This window comes from Hippoglossus hippoglossus, chromosome 19 (assembly GCF_009819705.1).
Source record: "Hippoglossus hippoglossus isolate fHipHip1 chromosome 19, fHipHip1.pri, whole genome shotgun sequence".
NCBI classification, from domain to species: domain Eukaryota; kingdom Metazoa; phylum Chordata; class Actinopteri; order Pleuronectiformes; family Pleuronectidae; genus Hippoglossus; species Hippoglossus hippoglossus.
Genome location: NC_047169.1, coordinates 3,509,109 through 3,536,326, shown reverse-complemented (window position 1 = coordinate 3,536,326; position 27,218 = coordinate 3,509,109). Strand labels below are relative to the sequence as shown.

General features: G+C 45.0%; 4 protein-coding genes across 14 annotated transcripts; 3 read left to right on the top strand and 1 right to left on the bottom strand.

Annotated features, from left to right (window-relative positions):
* Window positions 1-454: 454 nt before the first annotated feature.
* On the top strand, window positions 455-8,765 carry LOC117753076 (guanine nucleotide-binding protein subunit alpha-13-like). Of its 2 annotated transcripts, XM_034570946.1 has the most exons (5): window positions 455-830; window positions 1,740-1,966; window positions 4,935-4,985; window positions 5,777-5,977; window positions 6,379-8,765. In XM_034570946.1, exons 1-5 carry the CDS (start codon window positions 548-550, stop codon window positions 6,748-6,750), a joined length of 1,134 nt encoding a protein of 377 aa, XP_034426837.1. In that variant the 5' UTR covers window positions 455-547; the 3' UTR covers window positions 6,751-8,765. The 2 variants fall into 2 exon arrangements, with proteins under 2 accessions (XP_034426837.1, XP_034426838.1); XM_034570947.1 differs by lacking the exons at window positions 455-830; window positions 1,740-1,966; window positions 4,935-4,985 and adding an exon at window positions 5,328-5,702 and having other exon boundaries at window positions 5,748-5,977.
* A 1,043-nt stretch (window positions 8,766-9,808) lies between these two features.
* On the top strand, window positions 9,809-13,876 carry si:dkey-21c1.4 (uncharacterized protein C17orf80 homolog). Of its 3 annotated transcripts, XR_004612187.1 has the most exons (7): window positions 9,809-10,136; window positions 10,654-11,416; window positions 11,447-12,054; window positions 12,582-12,695; window positions 13,314-13,430; window positions 13,503-13,595; window positions 13,711-13,876. XR_004612187.1 is itself a non-coding variant. In XM_034570925.1 (6 exons), exons 1-6 carry the CDS (start codon window positions 10,127-10,129, stop codon window positions 13,529-13,531), a joined length of 1,641 nt encoding a protein of 546 aa, XP_034426816.1. In that variant the 5' UTR covers window positions 9,809-10,126; the 3' UTR covers window positions 13,532-13,876. The 3 variants fall into 3 exon arrangements, 2 of the variants coding, with proteins under 2 accessions (XP_034426816.1, XP_034426817.1); XM_034570925.1 differs by having other exon boundaries at window positions 13,503-13,876; XM_034570926.1 differs by having other exon boundaries at window positions 9,810-10,136; window positions 12,585-12,695; window positions 13,503-13,876.
* Window positions 13,877-14,781: 905 nt separating this feature from the next.
* Window positions 14,782-24,451, bottom strand: bicral (BRD4 interacting chromatin remodeling complex associated protein like). 8 transcript variants are annotated; one of them, XM_034570904.1, is made up of 13 exons: window positions 23,885-24,451; window positions 21,694-21,757; window positions 21,457-21,535; window positions 21,055-21,103; window positions 20,855-20,920; window positions 19,255-20,490; window positions 19,132-19,174; window positions 18,986-19,026; window positions 18,579-18,628; window positions 18,325-18,470; window positions 18,111-18,205; window positions 17,930-18,032; window positions 14,782-17,844 (listed from the first exon to the last, which is right to left on the bottom strand). In XM_034570904.1, the coding sequence occupies exons 3-13, from the start codon at window positions 21,495-21,497 to the stop codon at window positions 17,345-17,347; spliced, it is 2,370 nt and encodes a 789-aa protein (XP_034426795.1). In that variant the 5' UTR covers window positions 21,498-21,535; window positions 21,694-21,757; window positions 23,885-24,451; the 3' UTR covers window positions 14,782-17,344. The 8 variants fall into 8 exon arrangements, with proteins under 8 accessions (XP_034426795.1, XP_034426793.1, XP_034426800.1 ...); XM_034570902.1 differs by having other exon boundaries at window positions 21,457-21,502; XM_034570909.1 differs by having other exon boundaries at window positions 21,694-21,752.
* A 574-nt stretch (window positions 24,452-25,025) lies between these two features.
* On the top strand, window positions 25,026-26,380 carry tbcc (tubulin folding cofactor C). Its single transcript, XM_034570949.1, has one exon. The coding sequence runs from the start codon at window positions 25,107-25,109 to the stop codon at window positions 26,166-26,168; it is 1,062 nt and encodes a 353-aa protein (XP_034426840.1). The 5' UTR covers window positions 25,026-25,106; the 3' UTR covers window positions 26,169-26,380.
* Window positions 26,381-27,218: the final 838 nt, after the last annotated feature.

The window sequence follows — 27,218 nt, the reverse complement described above, 5'->3', positions numbered from 1 at the left end:
CGCTTATTTGTCTGCATTTCGACTTTTATTGCGCATTAAAACACAAATCCACATTATTTCCAACAGTCTTTGAACTCAGCGAAGAGAATCAACCAATCAGAGCCCGGCTTTCCAACTGTGTTGCGTAGTTACCAAGGAGCACCAGCAGAGGGCGGCATTGCGAATTATTTTCGATTTAAACGCGTGTTTTATTTGTATTTTTAGATAATTTCACTGAATTAAAAACACAATAAAGTTTGAATATCTGTGTTATTTCGCGTTTTAGGTGTGAATTGTGTAACTGAGCGATACAAGTTGAAAATACAGACTTTGATCTGACATTTCCACGTAAGCTCGCGTTTGTTTGTTGCGTGAAGAAACGCGTAGGTAACGATGAAAAAAAAAAACAAGAGCAAAGTTTGCGTGTGAGTCTAAATAACGTCACGTTCAAAGTGTCAGATGACAAAGTGTCGGCGGCTCCACTTCCTGAGTTTAGGGAAGGGGCTTGGTCCCGTGCCCGCGCCCCGCGAACGCGCATCAAATCAGCATCGATGAAGTTGGTGCGAACATGGCGGATTTCCTGCCGACCAGGTCCGTGCTCAAAGTTTTCCTGCCCGTGTGCCTGCTCAACAGCGGCGAGGTGGAGCAGCTCCGCCGGTCCAAGGAGATCGACCGGTGCCTGTCCCGGGAGAAGCCGTACGTGAAGCGGCTGGTGAAGATCCTGCTGCTCGGCGCGGGCGAGAGCGGCAAGTCCACTTTCCTCAAGCAAATGCGGATCATCCACGGGCAGGACTTCGACCAGCGCGCCCGGGAGGACTTCCGATCCACCATCTTCAGCAACGTTATCAAAGGTAACGTCCGGGCGGCCGGGCAGCGGGGGGTTCGAGCCCCGCCGTGCCGCCGCGGAAAAGGCCCCGAGAGGCGGCCAACGTGGGGGAGAAAGTTTCCACATCTGGGCTGGGGACGGAGAAGCGGCGGCGGCGGCGGCGGCAACACCCAGAACCCAGAACCACGAGAGTTCGCCGCCGCCGGAGCTTCAACTCCTCTTATCTCGTGTTGTTCAATATCTGCACAAAGTTTAAATCTGACTTCGGCGTCACTTTCTGTTGCTCGGAGGCTGAAAGTCAGGGATGAAGCTAATGGAGGCTGAACCCACCACTGCGCTGTAATGTGTTCCTGTTTGTCCGCCGCACCGAACAACAGGGACCGAGCGCAGCAGCGTGTCAACGAGCTTATCTCGGGTTCAACACGCAAATATTTGTATTATGATAAAAATATTGATTTGTTTTCAGAGTGTAATGTCTTTCCTGTTTGTCCGCTGAACTCAATATTAAGAATATCTGAGAGCTGCAGCAAATAGTTTATTTAAATAGTCGAGAGAAAATGAATCATTAACTGACAGTTTCAAACTATTTCAGCTTCACTAATATGAGATGCTCATAATGTCACATGATAAGAAAAAAAACCACAATATGTTTTGGTTCCTTTTGCGACATCCTGACATTTTGTTGACCTAGATTTTATCAAAAGTAATGATTAATCGATAACTAGTTATAATCACAGGTTTCAGGAGTATTTATAAACACTGGTGAAATGTGAATTCACGTATTGTATCGTCTTGTAGCTCTGACACCTTTTTAAAATCATTAATATCACATCCTGTCAGTCAGAACAGGTTTGTGTTGTGTTATTTTTTTGTTTGTTTGGCGTTCTCCGACCATCATCCACCCCTGACGGTGATGTCGTCACTTCCTCTCCAGGTGTCCGTGTGTTGGTGGACGCGCGGGAGAAGCTGCACATCCCGTGGGGCGACCCCAACAACCAGCCGCATGGGGACAGCCTGATGGCGTTCGACACCCGCTCGGCGATGATGGCCAGCGGGCAGCTCGAGACGTCCATCTTCCTGCGGTACCTGCCCGCCATCAAAGATCTGTGGGCAGACTCGGGGATACAGAACGCCTACGACCGCCGCAGGGAGTTTCAGCTGGTACGTGGACACACACACACAGAGAAATAACGAAAAACCATGTACACACGTAAGAGACGTGTCTTCGTGGGGCTGGAACACGCAGCCCAATCAGATGAGACGTTTCTGGTGTATGAAACTGGGTTTCTACAGAATTTGGGGTGAGGGTGGGAAATGCCGGGAAACGCAGCTGTGAAAACAGAAAGTGTAACTGACTTTCATCTTTAATTCATCCTCCTGTCCTCTTTCTCTCTCTCTGATTCTCTGGCTCTCTCTCTCTCTCTCTCTCTCTCTCTCTCTCTCTCTCTCTCTCTCTCTCTCTCTACGTTGAGCAGTGTGACATGTGATTGAGTCAGCTTCCTGTTAACACCTCGCCCCGCTCCTCGGCTGTCAGCTCTCATGTTTTAACACACTGACGTTTGCCCCAGAATAACGGCACCACGCTTGTGGTCGAGCACGTACTCGTGTCCTCATCCGGACCTTTCTGTGCGCTTGTTGTGCCTCGTATTCATTTCTTCATCCTGCCGCGTATTTGCTTACTTTACGTGAGGTGTCGGGTCATAAACCTAATACGTCGTCCAGCTGTTGAGGAGGCCCCCCCCCACCCCCCCAGCTGAGGAGAGAGCTTCGGGCGTCAGAAACCGAAAATGTGAAGTGTCTCTCTCTCTCAGCTGCGTTAGGCTGAACTGTTGAATGGTGTTTTGTTCCCTCACTCACTCAGCTGGTCGCTGTGAGCTGGTTGTGCAGACACAAGGGGAATAAGAGTGATCAGAGCTGGAATGTTGATCTGTAGTTAAACAGCTTTATGCTCACAAACACAGGCCTGGCTCTCTCCCACTCACTCTTATTTGCACACAAACATTAAGAGTGTCGCACACCTCAAGTTACACAAGGACACACACACACACACACACACTTCATGTGCATGTATGGCTGCAGCCAACACACATTGAGTTTTTTTATTATGGAAATCAAGAAAATAGCAAATCTTCAAAATTCAGAAGGAGGAACAGATGAAGTTTTGCTTGAAAAATGTGATTTTTACATGGACGACACCTCGGTGGAGTGTGGAAACCAGACCTGACGAGTCGAGCCAGGTTCGGACATAAAGTTTAAAATGATATGTGGCTCAGGTTCGACCTCGTGCCTGTAGTCCATCAAACATCGGGCTCAGGTCGGGCTCAGCTCATTTTTGAAGACGAATCCTGGGCTCTGGGAAATCACGTGTTGGTTTATTGATATTAAGATAAGTTATTGACTTAAACGTTTATTGAATGATCATAAAAACCAGAAGCTGCAGCAACAACCAAGACTCTCCAGACTCTGAAATGTGGAGATTTGCTGCTTTCACAAAGCAAATCGTTTGTTGGCGTCACTTTTGTCTCTGGGAACTTTTTTTCAAAGAATCAATCAAAAAAAAAAGAAGCTACAGATTTTCCAACACGATGGAATCATTATTGGTTGAGTGAAACCTTCTGATTGGGTCTGAGTGTGAATTAAATCTGAAACCTCAGGGCATCATCGCTGCAGAAAACACAAGCTGTCACTCATAGAAACCAGAAGCGGCGGCCGCAGAGTCGTCCTCTCCGGGAGCCGTGTGAATTTTCCCTGCTCTGCTTCTTGGGGGACCGACGTGTTTCTCTGCCGGCGGACTCGGCCCAACCTGTTTTGACCAAGCTCTTTGTGTATTTGCATCACAAATCACACGTGCCCCCAGGCCTGCTCGTATTTATCATTAGAAACACATGAACACGCTGAACCCACACATGGATTCTCTCTCTCTCTCTCTCTCTCTCTCGGTCTGTGTGTCGTTCAAAGTTCAGAGTTCTTACACGTCGAGTCATAAAAGACACCAGAGATCTGACCTCATGTTAAACAGCCACAATAAAAATGACACAGAAACGTTTGTTGTAAAATGTCGTGTTTTCAGATTTGCTTTTACAGCACATTCGTAGAAACTGCAACTCTAGCTCGGGGCGATCGCCCTCCTTGTTTCTCTTCTGCTTTTTCTTGCTCACTGATTTATTTTTTTGTGGTTTTTTTTTTTTGACACTTTTAAAACCAGCAGCCGCTCAGATTTCTTTAAAAGGCAGAACTATGGTTGGAATTAAAATTGGCTCCACAGAAAGGTGACTCTCCTGTCTGTTGGCTTTAAACGTAGCACCACGCCATTCTGCTCTCCCTACACACAGGTTTTTCAGGTCAGGTTAGTTTTTGCACGAGATCAAAAGGTGAATACAGGAGCTTTACAGTGAGGAAAATGGCCGGTATGTGGCTCTCACACAGAAATCCAGCCCAGACAGCCACTTCCACTGATACCATTTGAATTTTTATAACATGGGCGTTGGGTTATCATCTCATTTATGCAAATTACATGCAAAACAAGTTCCCTGACGAGGTGTGGCGACACCGCGGGTCACGGGGAAGACGGCGAGGAAAATATCTTGCGTATTTTTCCAGGCGTTTTTTGAGTTTTCTTGACAGGACACACACACACACACACACACACACACACACAGACACACACAGACACACACAGATAGAGGAATGTATCTCAGCCCTGGCAGCCTCATGTCTGGGCTTGCACTCATTTTGTATGAACGGCGTCAGGATGGCCTAGAAAGAACACCCCGACACACACACACACACACACACACACACACACACACACACACACACACACACACACACACACACCTCACGAGCTACACTTCTGTCTCGATCAAAGAAACACCTTCACACACGTGTCTAATGCAACACTGAGTATCTTGCATCCTGCCTCACCTCCTCAGAGCAGACTCAGGTCTCTGCAGACGCACGTTTCAGAAAACAAACTGGTTATGTGCGTTTGGCTGCACCAACCTGTGTGTGTGTTTTTGTAATTCATGCAACAAGAGCAGTTGGTAAATGTTTATTTTTTATGAGGAAAATGACTGAATGTAATAAGTTCCTTAGAATTAACAGAAATTCCACCTCTGTCCTGTCGCAGGGTGAGTCTGTGAAGTATTTCTTGGATAATCTGGATAAGCTGGGCGAGCTGGTAAGTTGTTTCTCCCTGCACTGATTGTTATAATCACACGTGTGCATGTTATAGTTAATTCTGCAATGTAAGGTTATTATTCTCAGAGGAAAATCACAAAGAAGAAGAAGCTTCTATTAGCTGAACATTAGTTACAGGGTATTTACAGGGATTTCTTATAAAGCACAGAATTCAGTTTCCTTTAAAAACGTTTTAGAAGGTAATAAACAGCCTTAAATTGAATCCACGAAAGTCTTTAATAAGTTATCTACTGTTTTGTATCTGACGACAGGATGTCAGGAAACGATAATGATCAGAAAGTCAGATTAGTGCAACAATAAACTTTGAGTTTTACTTCGTACCATAGACTGTAAAATTGTATAGCATCAAATAACTAACAAATCCAAACTTTCTGGAAGAATTAACACTTGAACAAACATCAATGTGATAAGAATTCTTTGAGAAAAAATAATTTAACTTCTGCTAACATAAAAATATTGATTTCCTCTTCCTAGAAACCAGATTCAAATTACTGTCTCATATCCTCCAGCTTTGATAGAATATTTTTATCACATGCTGTTTTTAGATATATTTGTAAATAGCTTATGAACAGCAGAGGATATTTTTCATGTTATCCCTTGTTTTCCCTCCTGTAATTGTACAAAAGTAAAAGTAAAGGTTAAAATGAATTAATGAAGGCTTCCTCAGGACATTTCAGACCCTGTCGTGTAGTTTTGAAGATGTTTTTTTTTTACCAAGTGATGAAGAGCAATCGGTATCAATCACTCATCCTCCTCCCCTCTCTCCTGCAGGATTATCTCCCCAGTCAACAGGACATCCTTCTGGCCCGTAAACCCACCAAAGGCATCCACGAGTATGACTTCGAAATCAAGAACGTTCCCTTCAAGATGGTGGACGTGGGCGGGCAGCGCTCGGAGCGGCGGCGCTGGTTCGAGTGTTTCGACTCCGTCACCTCCATCCTCTTCCTCGTGTCCTCCTCAGAATACGATCAGGTGAAAACACACGGCCTCTGGTTTCCTCCCTCTCTCACCGTCCCACACTGGAGACAGTCTGATCAGTTTGTTGGAGCAGATAATGTTTCAGGACTTTGCGATTTTAAAAAGTCCTGATCACCGTGTCTACGTGAGATTTCTCATTCTGTGGAGTTGTCGGTTTGTACTGTTGTGATATTTTACAACAACAAGGTCTCTCAGGAGAGTTCGAACCAACAATCTCCTCATGAAACCGCATTTGAGTTTACTAGATCCATATTTTTATTAAGATCGGCAGCAAATGTTATGGATCCACACCAAAATATAACAAAATAACAAAATCAGAGGAAAACACAACCTCCTCGGCCGAGGTGAAATCTACGGTCCTCGTACTAACGTTCTCTCTCTGTTGTCTGACCCAGGTGCTGATGGAGGACAGGCAAACCAATCGACTGCGTGAATCCCTCGACATCTTCGAGACCATTGTCAACAACCGCGTCTTCAGCAACGTCTCCATCATCCTCTTCCTCAACAAGACAGACCTGCTGGAGGATAAGGTGAAGAGCGTTCCGCTCAAGGACTACTTTTCCGACTACACCGGGCCGGAGCACAGCCTGCCGGACATCCAGGCGTTCATGGTGGACTGCTTCCGCACCAAGAGACGCGACGCCACCCAGAAGCCCCTGTACCACCACTTCACCACAGCCATCAACACGGAGAACATCAGGCTGGTGTTCCGCGATGTCAAGGACACCATCCTCCACGACAACCTCAAACAGCTCATGCTCCAATGAGCCTGGTCCACCTGTGAACGCAGAGGAGCTGAACGAGGACACGACCTCCCCCTCGTTCCTAAAGAGGACGTGAGAGAGACCAGCCTCAGAAGAATCCAGTAGACGTCAGCGTTGTTCTTCAGCCGTTTTTATATTAGTTTTTACACTCCTCTTTTGAAGAGTTGGCCTTCTTCAGGGTTTGGTAGGGGAACGAGTCAGCAGGGCGGACGGTCCGTGGTTTTAAAAGAAAGACGCGCCCGACAGTTTGGATGTTTGATGACGTCTGATCTCCGCTGCTTTCGTTTTGAGACCATCTCCTCCGGCCTGAGCTCGGCCTCACAGCACAAGACTCCCAGCTCCAGTGCCTGGCTGTGGAAACCAGAGAAACCTTTAACAAACGGGGGGGCCACATGGTTCCTCAACCAGATAAAAACCACACAGGAAATAACCACGGTGAAAAGCGTACTTTTGATACAACATGCAAGCGAAGAGTTAGACGGTCCAAATGTACCAATATTATCTGTGCCAGAGTTGATTTGCCAGTCTTTGTCCAAGCACTGAATTCATCTAGTCTGAAATCACTCCCTTTGTGTCAGTTGTTCTCTCCAGTGCTGCTGTGTGAACATTGTTTCTCAGCCCCTGTTGTCCATACGGGGTTTCTGATGATCTGGAGACTGAACAATTGTCCTTTTTTTTTTTTTTCATCATACGGCAGCACCACTCCTTCCTCTTCCCGTCCCACTTATTCGTTTTCTTGTTCGAACATCAGCAGATTGACGGTGCTGGCACGCGGCAAGTGTTGCCAGGACGAGGGACCAGCTCGTTGATGGTGAAAGAGTCGAGAACTGTTAAAGGATTTTAAGGAAACTGGCTCCTGGAAAACCGCTAAAAAAAAATAAACATTCCACTTCGTGTCTTTATAAGCAAATAATTTTGAATCCTGCGTTTGTGCCTCGTTTCCTTCGTTGAGCAGATAGTTACGTTGATATTTGAGGGTAGATTCACCCTCAGTTTGCTGAGTCGGGGGTTTGCCAGTGAGCATGGAGTCCACAGTTTTCTCAGGGTTGATGAGTTAATGCTGACGTCGTTGTTGGTGAAGTAACTGAATCGTTTAATCTTAATCTGGGCGGCGGAGCGGTGGGACTCGGCTGGGCCACAGTACAGCTGTGTGGTGTTTGGTACTGTCCCCGATCTTCGACCCTAGACCCCCCCCCCCCCCCCCCCCCCCCCCCCCCCCCATCTTCTCCTTCCTCTGTCGCTCCCTTTGTTCTCATCTCTGATTAGATGCCACGTAAAGGGACGGACCTCCCCTGTTTGCCTGAATGATGAATGTGTGTTAATAGATGTACAGAGATTTGCTCTAGATGGTCAGAATATACTGTAACCCAACGTTGCCTGTGGTGAGATGTAACCAGTCGTGGGAGAGTTTCTGTGTCGGCACTGAGTTGTGACTCCTCTGTGATTAGTTTTGTTTTTTTACATGCGATCTTGTGCTGTTTAGGATTTTTCCCTTTTTAAGACGACATTTGTAGAAGAAAATAAAGACACGCAAAAAAAAGCCACTGGAGCTGAATAGTTTTGTCAGCGGCTGTTTTCTGTCGGGGGCCAATCTTTGTTGGAGGACGACTTCCAGGCACTGTTCGAATCTCTGTTTCTCTGCCAGAACCCCCCCCCCCCCCCCCCCCATGCCTTCTTGACTCTGCTCACATCGACAGACTGTAGTTTTTCTCTCCTGCTGTGAGCTTCAGTTTCGCTTCCAGTCCTGGCGTTGTACATACTGTAATCTGTTGCCATGTAAATAATATTCAGGTTTATCTCCTTTATATGTAAATGGTTGTAGAAATGGCATTTCTCCCCCCCCCCCCCCACCCTTCCTCCTTTCTGAATGTGTTTCAAATCACTGCTTTTCCAATGAAGATGACCTTTTCATGTAGATGTATTTTTGTGTAATTTTGACATCGCCCTTTTGAAATTCATTCCTGTGTCAAGTCTCATACCACTTTAACCCTCTCAATAAATACACTTTTCTAATGAAACCAGGGTCTGTTTGTTTGATTTAACCTTTATGACCTCGGCCAGGGAGGTTGTGTTTGTTTATTTGTCTGTTAGCAGGATTACGGGGGAAAAAACCACTGGACGAATTACAACGAAGCTTGGTGAAAGGATGCGTCCGGTTTGGGTCAGGGAAGAACCGAGCAAATTTAGATTTGGATCCAGGAATATTTTTACATTATTAGATACATGTTTATACATTTTCAGCTTTTTCCCAGGGAATAATTCACAGATCTTAACGTTGACCCAAAACATGCAACCAAGTTTATATTTGTACAGGAAATTCTGACTTTTAATTATCTTAACTCCAGATCTGATCCTATTATTATTATTATTATTATTATTATTATTATGACTACTACTTCTACTAAGACTTGGTGCTGCTATCATTAAGTATCACTCTTATTTTCATTATAACCAGTCTGACAGAATTGTGTTTTAAATTAGTTATTTTAAAAGTGAAATTCATGTGCTGTGTGTGTTTGTGTTTTGAACCCCAGTAAAACATCTTTCTATTTCCATTATACATACAAAGATAAAAGTCGTATCTAACAATTTTCCTTTCGCAGAAAATTCATGTAAGATGAGAAGTCAAGCTTGGTTTGCGGATTAAGTGACAACTTCTCTATCAAGCCCCTCACATCCCGCTATTAGTCACACAAAACAGAACAAAACTTAACACATTTCATTCTATTTCCTCCACATATTAGCTTTAATAGTTTTTAAATATGTTTGTTTTAGATTCTTCGTAGAGATTGTTCCACAAACTGATTCCTCTCATTGTAACGCATCAATTTCTTTAAAGATCTCTGTTCCTTTTAAGTTATATGAGTTATAATAGTTCTCTTTTTTCAAATCTTTTCTGGATGTGGGAACATGAGAGGTTTGATTTTTAAAATTTGACACATTTCTCTAAAAAAAACTATTTCCGGGTATTGAGGCGAAGGCGGAAGTAGAAGATGGGGAATCATCTCTATTGAATCAACGCGCCACACCCACTAATCACATCACCACGTGTTTCTCCAGAACGTTCATGAGACGATTTAAAACACCAAACACATCTCACTATATTTAATCTCTGCAACCAGACAAATAATAATATTAATAATAAAAAGCAACCTAGCGATGATTTCAGTTATTTCTACTCAGGCTCCTGAGGCGCCACCTAAAGGGTCTTTCCCCTCCACACGGCAACAGATGACCCTGACGCTCAGGAGAAGTTGTTACACTTTGTTCTAATGTTAAAGTTCGTTAAACTTCAAACGACTTCTCATGTCGCCGCCGCCGCAATTATTTCCCCGGGACACGCAGCTCTCTGATTGGCTGTTTGACGCACGCGTTCAGAATGAGCTCCGGTAAGCGCAACTGTTAACGATACGTCTTTTCATTGGAGGATCAGCACATGAAGCAAGATACTGCGCATCCTAGAATAAGGAATACTCACTGTATATTTATATTTTACAGTATCATTAGTTTGTACATATTTAGATCTGATGTCGATTAATCGATCACCCGATTAACACAAAATGAACGAGCAGCTGTTGTGTTCGCGGATTCAAGAACTTCTCAAATGTGTCAATCTCAAATCAATGGTTTCTGCCATAAAGATCTACAAAGAAAATATATCAAACAAGCAGCTGTATAATAAAATATAGAAGCAAAAGAAGTATAGAATAAAACATGTCAAGGATTTGATATTTTTCAAGCAGAAAAATCTAAACATTTCTTTCTGCTTCCAGCTTTTCTAATGTGCAGTTTGGACCCAGACTTTGATTATTTAATTTTAAAGTAGTTGCAGATTATTTTCTGGTGATTAATCAACTACTACTTTCAGCTCTAGTTGTGATGCTCTGTCTCTGTTTGTCCTCACAGAGGTTTGTCCGTCCTGTGGGAAAACCTTCAAAAGGCTGAAGAGTCACCTCCCACATTGTAAAGCAGCGAACTCCCAAACGAACCCGACCGAAAGTCACGTCGGAGCGAATCAGACGACATCGTCTTCTCCGCTGGGCGCAGGCGACAGTGAACCGACGGCGAAGGGGAAGAAGTCCAGAGAGTCACTGTCAACGGCAGCAAGTCCACGGGCGAAGAAAAGCACAACATCCGCAGCAGCACAGACGTCTGACAGTACAGACTCGAGTTCTTCTTCACCTCCTCCATCAACTAAGAAGAAGAGGGAGAAGCTATCAGACCACATCAAGTTGGCCAGCACGCCGTCCTCCACCACTACCTCCCTCACCTCCTCTCCGCCGCTGTCTCCACCTTCCATCGCCTCTAAGCCGAAAAAGAAGAGTCTCCGTGCTCTGATAGAAGCTACAAACACGGACCGAGCCGCTAAAGGATCCCTGGAAGGAACCGGATCTGCCTCAGAAGACTTGCTCTCAGGTTCCACTCCTGTTTTACCAGATCCTCTAAGCTCCAGAACCTTTAACCCTCCAGAAACCTACATTAAGACAGACGGCATCACTTTGTCCGCTCTGTCCACAGACATCAAACCCAAAGAAGCCTCTAAAAAGAAGGCGTCAAAGACGAAGAGGGCTGAACAATCCCCTCCCACAACCAAAGATCCAGACTCTGACTCTTTAGATTCTGGATTCAATAACAGGCCTCACGTAAGAGACGACCTCTGGGTGGATAACGTGAAGGAAACAGAGGATTCTAATGTGACCATTTTGACATCGGGAAGTGGGGACCAGGCTAGGATCACCATCCAGGATGCTAAAGCCCTTTTAGGCCGAACTAAAACCAGCACAACCAGCAAGAAGAGAATCCTGAGTGAGACTGAAACTACAGACGACCTGAGCAGCAACAACAGACTTGACACTCGTCTCAGTGCAGTGACGGTTCCAGCAGAGACTGGAAAAGATGTTGTTCGCTGCTTGGTAACAACTCAAACTGTGTCGGAGCAGCTGCTCAGCGCCAGTTCACAACAAACTGAATTATTACCAGTGAAGGAAAGAAGCTCAAAGTCTAAAGAAGCCTTTTTAATCCCTCTGGAACACGATGGTTCCTCTCAACCCAAACTCTTCTTCCCGGAAACTCCCCTGAGCCAAACTTCCCCTCCTCCAGGTTCAGTCGGCGCGATCCAGGGGCAGAAGGTCGGCCGTCACATGGCAGAACTCCTCTCGCTGCCACTGTCAACCATCCAGTTCTCCAGTCCTCGTCTTTTACCTCTGACCACACCAAGGCCGCTGGCAAGGGTGGAGACGTCGAGAGCTGCTGATTGGCTGATCCTGGAGGACAGGAAACAAAACGCTGCTCTCACTCGAAAGGAAGGTCAGTATTTGACAGAAATCGAGACAGGAAACAACTGACAGAAAATGAATCACTGACAGTTTTTCCTGCTTCTCAAATGTAAAATGCAGTTTTTTACTTGTCTTACATTATAGTTAATTAAATATCTTTGAGTTTAGCTCAGTTCTTCACACAAAACTCATGATTGCAACAGATTTCTTGTGCTTTACAGAACAAGACTGATTATTCATAATGACCAAAATGATTAATTGCAGCTTGAATCCTTTTTATATGATATTTTAGTAATTTCAGACTATTTTTATTCGGGTGTGTTTAACAACTTTAATCAGTTTAGAAAAGTTTGGGTTCTAAGTTTTGAGAAAGACTTAAGCAGGAAACAGGTTTGTGTTCCTCAAACCGAGGTTCTGAGAAGAGCGTTGTTTCGGTTTCTGTTTCAGTCGAAACGCAGGAAACACAAGTGTAAAAGCTTTCAGTCGACGAGGGTGAAACGAAAGAGGATGTGTTCTCGTGTGTATTTATCTGTCAATGCACTGGTTCTGTGTGAACAACAGAGGCTGTGACACGGCCGAGTCTCGGACAGGTGAAGCTGAGGGAGTTACCTCAGTGGCTCGGCTGCAGAGTCCCCAGTCGTCCAAGAGACGCAGTGGAAATAGTGCAGAGAGGTGAATATGAAGCTCATCTCACACAAATACAAATATTTTACACAATGACTGTAAATAAAGATGGACGACGTGTCCCCACTTCCTCACACTGTCCACAAATAAAGCCAAAATATCCTGGATACGAGCGCAGCCATCTTGTGCCGAGGATGTAATGTGGAGTCAGAGTCTGAGGAGTAGAGATCGGGGGGGTGGAGCCGTGGCATCGATGTCCCACCAATACATGTGCTTGGCCAATCAGGAGTCAGTCTCAGCTGTCAATCATGGCTAACTAAATTCACCAAATTTACAGTAAAAATTAACACTTGAATATACATGTATTTTGATTTATTAGTTTCGTCCAAGTCCCATCTGCTAAAACGGAGGAGGCAGGGTTTATGACCTATCCTGCAGCCAGCCAACAGGGGGCGATTGAGACGCTTTGGCTTCACTTTTTGGGAGCTTTCATGTCGTCCATCTTTATTTACTGTCTATGGTCTGCATCCATTTTGGGAAACTTATGCCACTCATGCTTCAGGAAGGAAACATTTAGATTTTATCACCTGTTTCCAGTCTTTATGCTAAGCTAACCGGCTGCTTTTACATCTATGTGTTCCCTCTCCTCTCCTGTGCCTCCCTCAGGCTGGCAGTGGTATTACAGGAGATACATCGACGTGAGGAAAGGTGGTGTGGGCGGACTGGGCATGCTGTTAGCAGGATACTGTGTGCTAAGCTACATCTGGAGTTACCCTCATATAAGTAAGTGAGGGAAGTTCTCTCAGTGTTTGTGAGGAGATGTGGAGATGACTCGTTGTGTTGTTGTTTTTTCAGAGCACGATCGCTGGAGGAAGTACCACTGAGGTCGAGAGAAGATGTTTGGACAAGCGAGCGTGGACACGGAAACAACATCTGTAGCAGGAGGAGTTTTTGTTTAAAGGAGCCATATCAAGGTTTTTTCCGTTTTTCACATATGTCATGCCTAGCGTCTAGTCTGACACGCCCCCTAACAAAGTCAGGTAAAGCTAGAGCGGAGGCCGATGTTTCCTTCAAGCACTGGAGGTGGTTGACCAATCAGAACAGAGTGAACCAGCTGGCCAATCAGAGCAGGCTGGGCTTCATCAGGAGGAGGGCCTTAAAGAGACCGGAGCTGAGTGTTTCAGACAGCGGCTCAAAAGAGGAGCTGCAGCGATGGACTTCTAGAAATAGGACAGTGATGTGTTTTCTGAACATTAGAGCTTGTAAACCCTTTCATGTAAGAGCTCAGATTTAAGTTATCACCCTGAATATGAGTATAGTTAGTCTCCTTTAAACTAAAAAAGACAAAACCTTTAGAACCAGTGAGCTTTGAAGACGTTGAAAGACAAATTCTGTTTGTTTTTTACGTTCTGGCTGCTTTTTATTTAACTGACAAATATGGAAGAAGAATCGATCCTCTTATGAAATTCTCCGCATCACAGATGTCTTCTAAAAACCAGTCCTTTACCAACTGGTCGAGTTGTAATTCAGAGATTCGTAGTTTAATGCTCACTTGAGCACTCACACCACTGCAGTTTAATCTATTCTATTTATTTGTATTTTCTATTTATGTTATATCAGATTGAGAGAAATATTTAGAAGAAAAATTATTGGGATAAATAGATTTTTTTTTAGTTTAACGAATGTTTTCATTTGACAATCCAAAATAGTTTCAGCTGTCATGTGTTCGGAGTCCCGCTGTGTCCCCGGGACTCCACTAGGGGTCATTGTTGAGTTGTGTTAATAAGATTGTGTGGGTTGAGCAGTCCAATGTTTTCTTTGCTCCTGCAGAGGCTTTGGCGCCGAGGTCCACGAGAGGATTTAAGGGAACAAACAGTTTTTTAACTTGATCAAAATCTTCGTGAGGAAGCTCAGACGTGGAGAAACATGAAACGTGACACACCCTCACATCAGCGTCCATGAGGAGATTCTATCTGTGAAGCGGAGGGTCGCAAATCTGTGTTTTCTTTGGAAACGCTTGCCCTGTCACATGTTGTTACTCTGCATGCTGAGTCTGTGAGTGGCTGTGTGAACACTCGCTGAATAGTAATGGAGGGACACTGAAGGAGGCTCTCAGCCGGACTGGACCAGTTTCTCATTGTATTCAAAATGAATTTATTGTTGACTCCCCTTCGCTGCTGTAGTGAACACACACGAGCTACAAATGAAGAAATGACAGTGTTTTTGTAGTTTTCTTCCTCTTTTTTTTTCTGAAGCTGCTTCTTGGCAAACACAATAAAAAATAATTTCCATTTTCTCATGTGTTGTTTCTTTACATTCTTATTTTTTCTCCATACAAAATTATAAATATTTTGTGTTCCACTTTTCAATTTTTTGTACAAAACAACAAACTACACAAATCAAGTGAGACAGAACGACAGTGAAAATGGAGGCAGAAAAACAAATCCCCACTGAAAATAGAGGAGAAGAAGCGGTAATGTTCCTGCCGGGCCCTCGGACACTGATATGCATCCAGGTCACACTTTGTTTCACCGACAGACGCTGGACACGTCCCCACTTTGTGCAGGTCTAAAACTAAGTGCTGTCGAGGCACAACATCTTGCAGCAACTCCTGCAACAGCCACTGGCACTCAAACACACACACAGACACAAACAGAAGACGATGACAAATGAGTTCTTCATCACCCCGTATAAAAAGGCCTTCAGTCTGCAGTCGTAGCTTACTGGCAATCATAATTCACAGACACGTTACAAGAGAAAGGTGGAACTATCCAGAATCAACCCCAGGAGCAGTAAAACACTTCGTTAAACCTAAGCTTTGGTCCTGGGTTGAGTTTGGCAGACAAATCGCCTTTTCTTGCTTTGCACTGTAAGACAGATTTCTGTAGAAGTTAACACAAAAAAAATGTTACTCCAAAAACAAATACAATATTTAGGATAAAGTCTTAATCAGGATGAAATATCACAGTAGGTTGAGTTTTGGTTCTAAAAACTAAATGAAAACTAAAACACGCTCGACATTAACGCCATGGGAGTTAATGTCGTTTTAGTCCTGGACAGAGAAATTAAAAAATCTGAGGATGATTCTGGACATGACCACACTCTCTCCTGGTAAATTTTGGTTGCTCTGCTGAGAGGGAAAAACAGAAAAGGTGAGAAATGCATGATGACAAAAAAAGACTGGCGAGTGAGGGAAACATCCAGGAGGTGTGAGCCAACACGAAAGAATAAAATCAGGCGTGGAAATCAAACTACATGAGAATGTAGCCACGGATCAGTGAGCACGTTTGCAGATCAACGTACAAACCTGATGGAGATGTCAAGGTATTCAAGCATAGATATGATCAATACAAAATAATATGCAGAAGGCAGACAAACATACAATCAATGACACTTCAAGGTGATTTAACATAACGACGACGTCGGAAACATTGCAATGAGCAGAACAGTCAAATTTTCTAATAATTAGGAAAATAAAAAAATCTAAATAAAAAAGATAAACATGTTGTAACATATTTTCCTCAATCTGAGGACTAATCTCCCCTGACACAAAATACACCGTGAAATGATAAGAGGTGGTTGAAATGGAGATTTGTCTGTGTCGGGGCTTGCATACCTTTAAGGTACAAAAGAAAACCAAAGCCAAAGAAAATGTGACTTAAGCACAAGGATTAAAGAAAAGAAAAGAAAAGAAGCGTTGCTGAGAAGAGTAAAACAACAGTAAGTCGAGTCAGACTGGTTTCTAGTGGGAGAGGTCGTCCTTGTTGCAGGCAGCTGAAAGCAGGCAAACTCATTTTGGTTCTGTTCACATTCTGTTTAGCCGAGCGCACGCCGAAGATCGACTCATGTTCTTACAGTTCCTGAAAAAAGCAACAGTACGTTTAGTGCAATTTGTCGAAGTGAACGTGTCTCCGCCGATCGAACCTCAAAGAATCTACCAAACCACGTGTTCATTGGGTGTTTCTGTGACGAGTGAATTCTGAAAGCAACTTCTTCATGTAAACAATAAAAAAAGAAAAGGAGAAACCTAGAATTAGGCACTGTCATCATCCCCCACATCCTGGGTTTGTTCAGCATAGGTACTGTGGGTAATCAGCTGGCACTATATATATATATATATATATATATATATATATATATATGGCATGTGTGTCTGTGTGTGAAGAGAGGAACACTCCTGAACTGTTTTCAGACATGAACTCTGGGAAATGTCACATATGAAGAACGCAGCAGGAGAAACTGACCCCTGAAGTCTGCGTTCTCACATGCAGCCCCTCCGAGTTTCATGAGATCATCCGGAGTTCAGTGTTTCATGTCTGAAAGCAGCTTCATCTTCAAGTTACCGTGAAATGAATATAAAGTCCATTGCATTGCACACATTCCCGGGTCTTTATAGGTATATATAAGTGCCTGTATCCACCTCGACTCCTACGTCATGCTTCAAAACAAAAAAAGAGAAATGTAAAAAACAAATTAAATACATGCTACATGGCCGATCGTGTCACAAAGACCCGAAACCTGAAAGAAGAGTTGACCTCTCTTCACACAGGGATTTGTTGGGGGGGGGGGGGGGGGGGGGGGGGGGGGGGGATATAACAAATACTTCAACAGGAGAGATTAAAAATAAAAAAATAAACATGTACACACACGTATAAAAAGACAAAATCAAACACTGGGGATGATAAGAAGCATCAGTCTTAACATTCCAAGATGCTGTTGACCGCCGCCTCTAGAGCAGAGTCTGTGTCAGTGTGTGGGGGTGACGTGAGCTGAGCGGGGAACTGGGGCGGGATCGGCTGGGAGGACAGTTGGTGTGAACCCTGGTAGTGCGTCTGTCCTTCTGACTTTGCTGCTAGAGGCGAGGCGTTACCTGGGGGACAGCTGTTGGCAGCGGCGAGGCTGTTGTTGCTGCCGCCGCTGGGCTCAAAGCGCTGCTGGGATCTCTTCAGTTCAAGGACGCTCTTGTTTTCTAAGTGTAGAGGGGGGAGTCTGTCTGCCGCACCGGCTCCTGCAGCCCCGCCCCCTCCCGGATCACCACAGCCGGGCTGCGAGTCTGTCCTGTACGGCGGCTCCGTGGAGCCACTGTCTGACGGGTTCCAGCTACAGCTGGACGGAGGAGGGGCCGGGGGCGGGGCCGGGGCCGGTTCTGGGGAAAGTCTGGATTTCATGCCACAGCAGAAGTCTTCCAGAAAGCTGTCTGTAGAACAGATAAGAGAGGAAGAGTTGAAAAGAATGTCTTGTTTCTCCAAATTCCTTTACGCTTCCTTTTTTCTCGGTCTTACCTGGATCCACGAGTACCATGCGCTTGTCTTGCGTGAGGTTGCTGCGTTCCTCTTGGTTGAAGGTCCTGTCAATCATCACCATCTCCGATGACGGACTTGAACGCTGCAGGGGAGGGAGAGGCAACCTGTTAGCAACCGGTGAAATACATGAGTGCAACAACTTGCTCATGGACGCGCCTACCTCAGCTTCCACCAGTAGTAACCGTCTGTATTTGTTCACCATGGCCTGGGTCCTCTTCAGCACCTGAGTCGCTACGACCTCGAATTCATCATCAACTGGAAACAAAACAACACAAACCTCAAATTGGATAAAAGCTTTTTTTAATTCTCTATTGGATTTACTTTGTCTTCCTTTGAGATTTAGCTTCAGGCTAACAGATTAAGGCCGTACGTACCCTGTGAGAACTCCTCCTGGCTGGGCGGCGCCCCCTGGAACACGTGGTAAGGGAGGAGTCTTTGCAGCGCGTCGCTGATTGAAGTGAAACTTCGTCGATCTAGGGTCTGAACTCCGGCGTGATCCTTCCCCAGCCGTTGTAAAATCCTATAGAGACGAGAAAATCTCCTTCAATGGTTGAAACTATTTACACAAGTCAACACCTGACAAGTCAAAACTATTTAAATATTCACAGGGGAAAAAACAACAACTCACATTCCCTCTCTTGTAAGGGGCGGGTGGGCAGGCCTCTTCTGTGCACTGACCTGGAAACAGCACAGAAACCAACGCTGTCACAACATCACCAATATCGTCCCTATGAGCTTATTCTATTGTAGAATGTGCCAGGGCTGCCCTCTGATAGAAGAGCTACATCTGGTTCCTTCAACTTAGACTGAAAGAAGTTAGTATTTGTCAATAAATAATGGTATGAAACTTTTTATCCTGACAATATTCTTGGTCGTGTCCCCGAGCCGTGAGACTGTTGACAAATGTAAATGATCTTGCCTACTGCATTTCTTTATATAGTATGTAGTTGTTGAGTAGTTGTTAGTTGTACCAACAGTCAGGTGGCAGCCCTAACACGTGCACAGACATGAGTGCAAAACAAATAATGAAAGTACCTGAGAGTTAAGCGTTGAATCTTGCGTCATGGTTCTCATGACTAAAAGAAACAAACAACACAAGTTAAGTCAAAGTACAGGAGACGACACTCAGACACATAAAACACTGACAAACATTTCTGAAACACCAGTAGAGTGTTAGTTACCATGAATGTTACCGGGCTGTTTGAGGGCAGGTGATGAGGAATTCTGAAAGACAAAACAGTTAAAGTCAGTCCGAGTAACAGGGTGGAAATTATTAAAATACCACCAGCGACGTTTAATTCTACCTGTCTGAAGTCTTGTTCCTGCGTCACTCCTCCAGTTAAAGGGGACAGGGACGTGCAGTTCTGGGTTTGAGTGACTAGGAGGCGCTGCACTGGGCTTGCTGACACTTGCGTTTGGCCGACGACCCCCAGGGTCAGCCGCCCAGGGGCACATGATGTCTGCACAGGTACCGTGGTCGAACAAGTAACTCCTGTCCATGTTTGGGTCACACACCCTCCAACCTGACTCGCGGTGACTAGTCCCTGATTCAGGATATACTGACCCCTCTGTGGTCCGGTGAAGTTCTGTCCTGCCACAATCTGCACCGCATTCTGACTGGTAATTAGGGCATTTGAGTTGGGGTCGCTGGGGCCGTTGTGGATGTTGCTGCCCTGAGTGAGGGACAAAGAGCTGGGGAGAAGGTACTGTCCAGGTTGTAAGTTTGTCTGTGCTTGTTGCTGCTCCAGGGATGGTTGTACTACAATGGAGCCATTGGCTGTGTAGTGCCCCCCAGGAGTAGCAGAGTTAGCATTAGCCATGGTGGTGGAAGTGGGCTGAAGACCGAGGCTGTAGACGGTCTGCGTCCCAGCTTGAAGTGGTTTAGGTTGGATAGGTCTGACAAGAGTCTGGGTCCCTCCGGGGCCTCTCTGGATGATAATGTTTTGAAGGGGGATGTTTTTAAAAGGTAGGCCGACTTGACCTTGAGTGGGGGCAAACACCTGCCCCCCTGTTGTGGCCCCTGTTGCAGCTACAGGGGCCCCCGGCCTCAACACAATCTGAGGATTTCTCTCCAAACTGCTCAGAGTCATCATCCCCCCAGCTGCCCCGAAGGATCCCAACACCTGGATGTGCTGGGCGGAGCCATTGGGCAGCTGGGAGACTCCCTGCAGGAACTGGCCTGTTGGAAACGCAGCTGTTGCCGTGGTAACCATACCCACTCCCCCTCCATAACCCCCAGAGACCAGCTGGGACTGGAAGGGAACCGGCGCCTGCACTAGAGTGGGAGCGGGCTGGGAGTCCAGTAAGGCCTCCTGGGCCAGCGTCTGCTCCGTGATGTCGGCCTCCATGAGGGACTTCTGCAGGATGTCAAAGGGCTGGTCCTCCCCCCCGAGGTCCACGCCGCCAGAAGAGTTCCCGGTCCCCAATTCATCCTCGATGAATGAAAGGCTGCTGGAGAGCTGGAGGCCTGCCCCGGCTGAATCGGCGCCGAATCCACCCATTGAGGAAGAGCCATCCTTGAGGCCAGAGTTGGAGCCAGGCTAAATGAGGCATTTAGAAAAAACAGTTTGCATGTGAAGGCCTCAGAATGTTTGCCAGGGTCTTAACTGCTTTTTACAACCTTTACAAACAGTAAATCAAACAAATAGTGCCGTGACAATTTACTCAACAGTGAAAGGAATTGATAAATGCAGCACCACTGTTTACTTCCCTTAACTTTCCATATGGTTAAATAGATCCTCTCCATACTGACTGAATCATAACAATGACATCAGTAGTAAAATATAACAAAAAACCTGATCAGTGTTGAGGCCCTAATCTGTCACCGGAAACTAAATCTCAAATAAAAAATAAAAGAATCCGTTTATGTTTTGGTTGGATGAGGATAATCACAGGGAAACTTACTGTGTCACCAGCAAAGAAGGATCCATCTGATCCATAAGCTGCGTTCGTCACATCATCCTCCTCAATCTGCAAAAACAAACGAATTGCTCAGAGAAGGGGAGGCCCGGGTGGTCTGGTCCCAGCATTAAAAAATCAAGCTTTTCTATTCAGACAAACTTTGTAAGGATCGACTTTGAATGTGTTCTGTAAGAGTCACTCACAGACTTGCTGTTGTTGCCATGGAGATAGTCATTCAATGCATCCACATCTCTGAAAAGGTTAGAAAGAAGACAGACTTTTTAACGGGGCAGAAAAACCTACGTCTCATGTAACAAACATTTCTTCTCACTTATGTTTGAGATAGAATTTGCTTTACTCCATGATAAAAGTAAATATTCCACGATATATCTTTGCGTGAGGGATTTTTGTTTATTCACTTCTCTAAACCAACAAAAGATTAAAAGAATATGCTTGCAGACAATTGTGGCATTGATGTTTTGAAGAGTAACTTTGGAAATTATTATTTAGATTAAACTTAAGCAGACGTGTACAATGTGTAACCACGTTCACAAATCTTTACATAATCCTGCAGTTTATTCAAGTAATGTGAGCCAGATTTTTACCCTAAAATATCCAGAAGATGGCGATCGTCCTCATCATCCATGACACCTGAGAGATGATGGAAGGACACAGGTGAGGAGTCTAAGAAATGAAGATTAAAGGATTTATGTTCACATTTGCATGGACCACTGGCCACTGGCTTCATCAAACAATGGAGTAAACCTCAGTTGGGAACTTGTGTTTGTTTTTAAACTGAGCTGGGACACTTTGCATGTGTGCTGTGGCGGCATCTCACTCACAGGTTTCCAGCAGGAAGCATGGACTCAGTCATTTAACACCCTTTGTTTCCTGCAGCAAGCTGGGCTGCGGGGGGTGAGAAGCTAGATTTAGTGGGATTGCAAAATTACAGGTGCGAGATACAGGGTGTGGGAGTGTCGGAGACGGATGGGTTTGTGAAATGAGGGCGTGCAGAGACAGACGGGGACGGATACAGTGTGTCATTCATTGCTGTGGGAGATCAGCATGTACGTGAGGGCAGGGCGGCCTTCATCCCCCCTGCAGCAGATACTCAAACTCCCACCCATAATCCTCCTCTGCTGTCCCACATTGGTTGTCTTTCGTGTCTGCCGAAGCAAAAAAATGGCCATTTGAGTGTAAAACTCCACCCTACTCCATGTATACCACGGACACTTGCTTTCAGCCTCTACGCTCACAGAGGAGCTGGCTTTATGTTTTGAAACGTATGCAGCCATCTTGGTGCTACTAATAATAAAAAAAGAAAAAGGGACACAACAATGAGACAGTGAGCGTTAATGTGAGGCTGCAGAGGAAGGATGTGAGAGTTTGGATATCTACTTTGTTTCTTTAAAGTGCTTTGATGTAAAAGGTTGTATTTCAACAAAGTTTAAGACAGTATTTGTATCAGAATATCAAAAGTACCTTCAGTGGCTATTGAGCATGTGTTTAGAATGACATTGTTGTTTTTGTGCTTCTGGTCAAAGTCGAGGGGAAGCGGAGCTTTTGTGTGTCTGTGCAAAATATTACAACGGCAATGCTACAAAATGGCAGTTAGCACGACACAGGCTTGTCTTTACAGCCACGTTCAGCCTCCATCTTTGATCCGGGGAGAACAAAGGAGTACAGGAGCTACTGCTCAGAACAAACAGTTCAGACCGACGATCAAACGACATTTAATCACATGTAAACACGGTATTTTGAGGAAAATCATTTAATGTCAAGTATCAGTAACAATAACTCGATGTTGTACAGAATCCTTTGTGCTTTGAAAAGTGATTCAACGATACAGAAATATGCCAAACTACGACAAAGGGAAGCAATTATCACAGTGACGGTATAATTTTCACGCAAACGTTTAAGTGCGAGTTGTTTCAATTAAAAGAAACAAAACAACCCGGCGCTTTCTTCGTGTATTTGAGTCGTTAACGCAATTACTTCCATCGTGTTGTGATTACGCGTTCTACAAATCAAAATGTTAACGTTAGCAGCGTCAAAAACAAACAAACATAAAGCGCCCGAAATAAAGAGTTTACCGACAAAACTGAGGCATAGTTGCGGCTGTTTAGCGTTCGGAGTTCTATGCGTTATTTCTATTGTTTTGATCAAGTTAGTCAACGAGAAGCCACGTCGCCGCAAAGCGTTTGGATTAAGAGCTAATTTTCGTCGCATCGTAGCACGAACGCCTCGACGGAAACCAAGCTAGTCCCCGTGTCGCAGTGCTTCCACCGAAGCGTCGAGGGGTCGTCGGTTTAGAGAAACGAGCTAAACCTGCAGCTAGCTAGTTTTAAATTCCTAAAAATAGATCGAATCGACAGCTTGATAATCGACTTTGGAGCCGCACTAAATAAACGCCCGTGATCCAGCCTGCGTGGCTCGGCTGTCTCTGACGCGCCGGGTCCGTCTCCGCCGACTTTCACGTGTCCTCCATGAGCAACACAAAAACACAACGTCGCCGCCTTTGACTCAAAATACCGAAACCGCCTCGTTCCAACCGGGGCGAGGTTTTTAACTCTAAACACCCATCCCCGGTTCGGCTCCGGACGCGTCGCCCCCCTCTTGCGCTGCGACGCTTTAACCGATGCGCACCGGCCTGCTCCGGTTAGCTATAGCCGCCCGTGTCGACGGCAGGAATCCGTGGAAAAATGCCGCGGAGGAGAAACGGCGTGGAAATTTCTCCCGATTAGCGACGACAACACAAAAGACGCGTCAAAAGAGGCGAACTTCCCGCTTCACTCGGCTTGCAACCCAATATCTCCATTTGGCAACTTTTAATTTGCTGCCCCCTCCTTCTCCTCCTCCTCCTGCTCCCTCTCCCACTCGGATGTTTTTTCTCCGGCTCCCCGCTCTGCCTCGGACACATTTCGCTCTGCGCTCGGACTCTTCCCTCCCTGAAGGAAGCAGGAAGGAGCCTGCGTGTGTTTCTGCCTTGAAATTTTTATCGCAAAATTATAATTCACTCAGAGGGAAACTCACCGGCATGAAAAAGCAGTGCAACGTCAACGGGGTTTCCTCGCCATCGCCGCACGGGTCGCCGGGGTAGTGCACGGAGCGACCCGCAGCAGCGGCGGCGGCGGGGATGATGGTGATGGTGGTGGTGCACGCCGACATCCTGACATGTCTGTGGGATTCAAGTGTTCCAGCTGCCATGAGTGATAATTAAATACATATTTAATATTTACTGATATTAAGGCGTTATAGTTGAATCCAGCGCCCACGTGACCAGCAGGTAAATGCTGTCAGACATCATCACCGACAGTAGAGGGCGGGCCTCTGATCATTGTGACACACCTTTGTTATTCCTCAGGTGTAAAAAGTCATACTTTATACCTTACTATACACATAACATATACAGTTATACATTTTTATACAATGCAGTGTCTATGATAAAGTACTAACCTAAATATAAACAGTAGTTTATGATGACAAGTAGTTTGATTCAATTCAAAACAGCTTTATTTGTCCCCGGAGGAAAAATCTAGGTTTGAAGACCTTTTAATGAATAAATGTATAGATGATTAAAGAGTAAAAACAAAATAAAACACTCTGTATAACACAAACTGAGAACTGTACTACATACATACACTCATACACTCATACATACATACATACACACACACACACACACACACACATTTAAAACAAGCTGTTTGAAGAAATTTAACGAATAACATTTTTTATAGAGGATTAAAGACAACAAAACATTCTAAAATGAAAGATATATCACAAAGTGAGTACTATATACATACATATAGACACATACATGCATAATACATACATACCTACGTGCATATTACTCATTATGAAATAACGTAGGTGCATATACATATAGATATATGGATCATATGTCCGTGGCTCTTTCTATGTGAAATCTAAACAAGTTTTTAAAAAGGTTACTTGCTTACTTTCCACTGCTAACCATAATATGTATTGTAACTCACAGCGGGAACAACTTTTCCTGGTTATCCAACTTTTTATTTGAAAATTGTATTTGATGTATAACTTATTGGTCCCATCTAATAACACGGAGGAGGCTATGTCTTTGATCTTTGGCAAAGATCATAGACATTACAGCTTTGATCATAAAAACCTCCGCTACAGTGGGTGGCGGTTGTGGAGCGTTCACCTCGGGTTTCACCTAACCGAGAAGAAGAATAAAAGGAGCTGTCACTTCCGCAAACACAGTCACTGCAGCAACATGGAGACCGCACATGAAGTCAGTCAGGAGAATAAGTTCGCTACTGACAGCGATGGAGCAAAGATTCAAGAGCGGATTGAGAAGCGGAACCAGGAGAGAATAGATGGTGTGGAGCGGAGGAAGGAAGAGAAGGAGACCCGGTCCGTGCCGGAGGAGAAGACCGAGTACTTCGCCAGAACCTTCCAGACGGAGCTGGCGTGTATCGAGGAGCTGCTGTCCCGCTGCTCCGGGGAGGACCGGGCCGAGGTGATCCGGAGGCTGGAGGAGACCACGACCAAAACCGCGCAGCTCCAGAAGTTTGTGAACGACAGCGTGATGTTCTTGACGCAGTACGAGCTGAGGAGGTCGCAGGCTGCTCTCCAGAAGCTGCAGAGCTCCATCTCTGAGGCCAGAGACAAGGCGATGCCCAAGAAGAAGTTTGCCTTTCGAGCTCGCACCCAAGACACAGCTCCCCCTGGTGCTGCCACACCTGCACAGTCTGGAGAGGTGAATGGAGGAGGTGGTGCATCTGAGAAGTCTCCACCTGGGGCTGCCACACCTGCACAGTCTGGAGAGGCCCCTGACCAGTGTGGCTTCTCCAACAAGGACGGTGAGCTTCTGACCAAAACTGCCGAGGAGATCCAGCAAGGAGACGTGCTGCTGACCCACCTGTCCAACTGCAAGGTGCGTCTGTTCGGTTCCCCCAGCACGCTGCACCTCAAGCACATCGACAGCTGCGAGATCCTGTGCGGGCCCGTGTCCACCTCCGTGTTCGTGGATCACTGCAAGAACAGCACCCTGGCCTTCCCCTGTCAGCAGCTGCGGACCCACAACACCACGGAGACCCAGGTGTACCTGCACGTCACCTGCCGAGCCATCATAGAGGACTGTCACGGGGTGAGCCTCGCCCCCTTCTCCTGGTCTTATCCCACCATGGACGCCGACTACAAAGTGTCCGGCCTGGACCGGGACAAAAACAACTGGAGCCAGGTGGATGACTTCAACTGGCTGGCATTAAGAACACCTTCACCCAACTGGAGTGTCATCCCGGAGGCAGACAGGAAAACCAGCTGGGACGACTAGTGTTTCACTTTTGACTTTTCACAATTAACACATCCACAAAACCACCAAACAAAATATGTTGAAGTTACCTCATGAATGTTAGCTCATTTTATTTAACTGCATCAGCTGCTCTCGGTTTTAGGAAAACATGTAACTCATATAGACCACACTCTCATTCTAATAGGAAGAACCTGAATAATAATAAAAATACTGAAAAAAAACTAGAATGGTTTATTATTATTATTTTGACTATGCCTTTCCCCCCCCCCCTTTTTGCAATTAGTAATTGTCTAGAATACAATGATCCCTAAGTATCAAAGGAGAACAAACCACCAGTTATTTTTAAGCCAGTAGTTCAATGAGTATCAAGAACAGAATTGGGAGCCAGTCAAACTACTGAAAGGTAACAGCTTTAAATCACTATGTGACACTGTCGTCATTACAGTGGATTTGAATAAAGCTTCTGGCAGCTGCCGCCCTGAACGGCACCTGGAGTTTTCTGTGGAGCACAAACCTGAATGAACAGAGTCTGGTCTGTACTTTGTAAAAAGACAATTTGAGAGTAACATTTTACTCCAGATGTTATTTTTGACCATGAATACAAATAAACCCAGTCCACTTCTAAAAGAACAACACTGATTATACATCTTTGGCAAGTTAATCAACTTATAAACAAGATTTCTTCAGCAACAAATTTTAACCTAAACTATACATCAATAAAAATGACTTGACTTTCACTGCAGCTATTTTAGCATTGGTAATCAGTATTTAAACATGTAATGAAGGTATTATTACACACTATAGTGAAGTTGTGAGGATATGTAAGTTTTGATTAATGTAATAATATAAAATATGTCTTCATAGGAGAATTTAATGTTAACAACACTGAACATTAATACACAAGCCTTATATCTGTATACAACTACATTATGGTGTGTTTGAAACAGTGTATTACATGTTTACATACTACTGACAAATGCTTAATGGGGGTGGATGTTAACTTGAAGATATCAGTATTTAAAAAAGAAAAATATCAGATTTCTTTTTTAAAAATGTTCAGGGTTTCCTTCA

What these genes read in the sequence shown, in the direction of transcription:
- tbcc (XM_034570949.1), top strand. Translation starts at nt 25,107, where the DNA reads ATGGAGACCGCACATGAAGTCAGTCAGGAGAATAAGTTCGCTACTGAC.
- si:dkey-21c1.4 (XM_034570925.1), top strand. An exon ending in GACGACCTCTGGGTGGATAA is followed by an intron (nt 11,417 to 11,446) that starts CGTGAAGGAAAC and finishes TTCTAATGTGAC; the next exon opens with CATTTTGACATCGGGAAGTG. An exon ending in CTGGAGTTACCCTCATATAA is followed by an intron (nt 13,431 to 13,502) that starts GTAAGTGAGGGA and finishes TTGTTTTTTCAG; the next exon opens with AGCACGATCGCTGGAGGAAG.
- LOC117753076 (XM_034570946.1), top strand. Translation starts at nt 548, where the DNA reads ATGGCGGATTTCCTGCCGACCAGGTCCGTGCTCAAAGTTTTCCTGCCC. An exon ending in CTTCAGCAACGTTATCAAAG is followed by an intron (nt 831 to 1,739) that starts GTAACGTCCGGG and finishes CTTCCTCTCCAG; the next exon opens with GTGTCCGTGTGTTGGTGGAC. An exon ending in GCCGCAGGGAGTTTCAGCTG is followed by an intron (nt 1,967 to 4,934) that starts GTACGTGGACAC and finishes GTCCTGTCGCAG; the next exon opens with GGTGAGTCTGTGAAGTATTT.
- bicral (XM_034570904.1), bottom strand. Translation starts at nt 21,497, where the DNA reads ATGGATGATGAGGACGATCGCCATCTTCTGGATATTTTAGG. An exon ending in CCAGGAGGAGTTCTCACAGG is followed by an intron (nt 18,206 to 18,324) that starts GTACGTACGGCC and finishes TTTTGTTTCCAG; the next exon opens with TTGATGATGAATTCGAGGTC. An exon ending in TACTACTGGTGGAAGCTGAG is followed by an intron (nt 18,033 to 18,110) that starts GTAGGCGCGTCC and finishes CCTCCCCTGCAG; the next exon opens with CGTTCAAGTCCGTCATCGGA.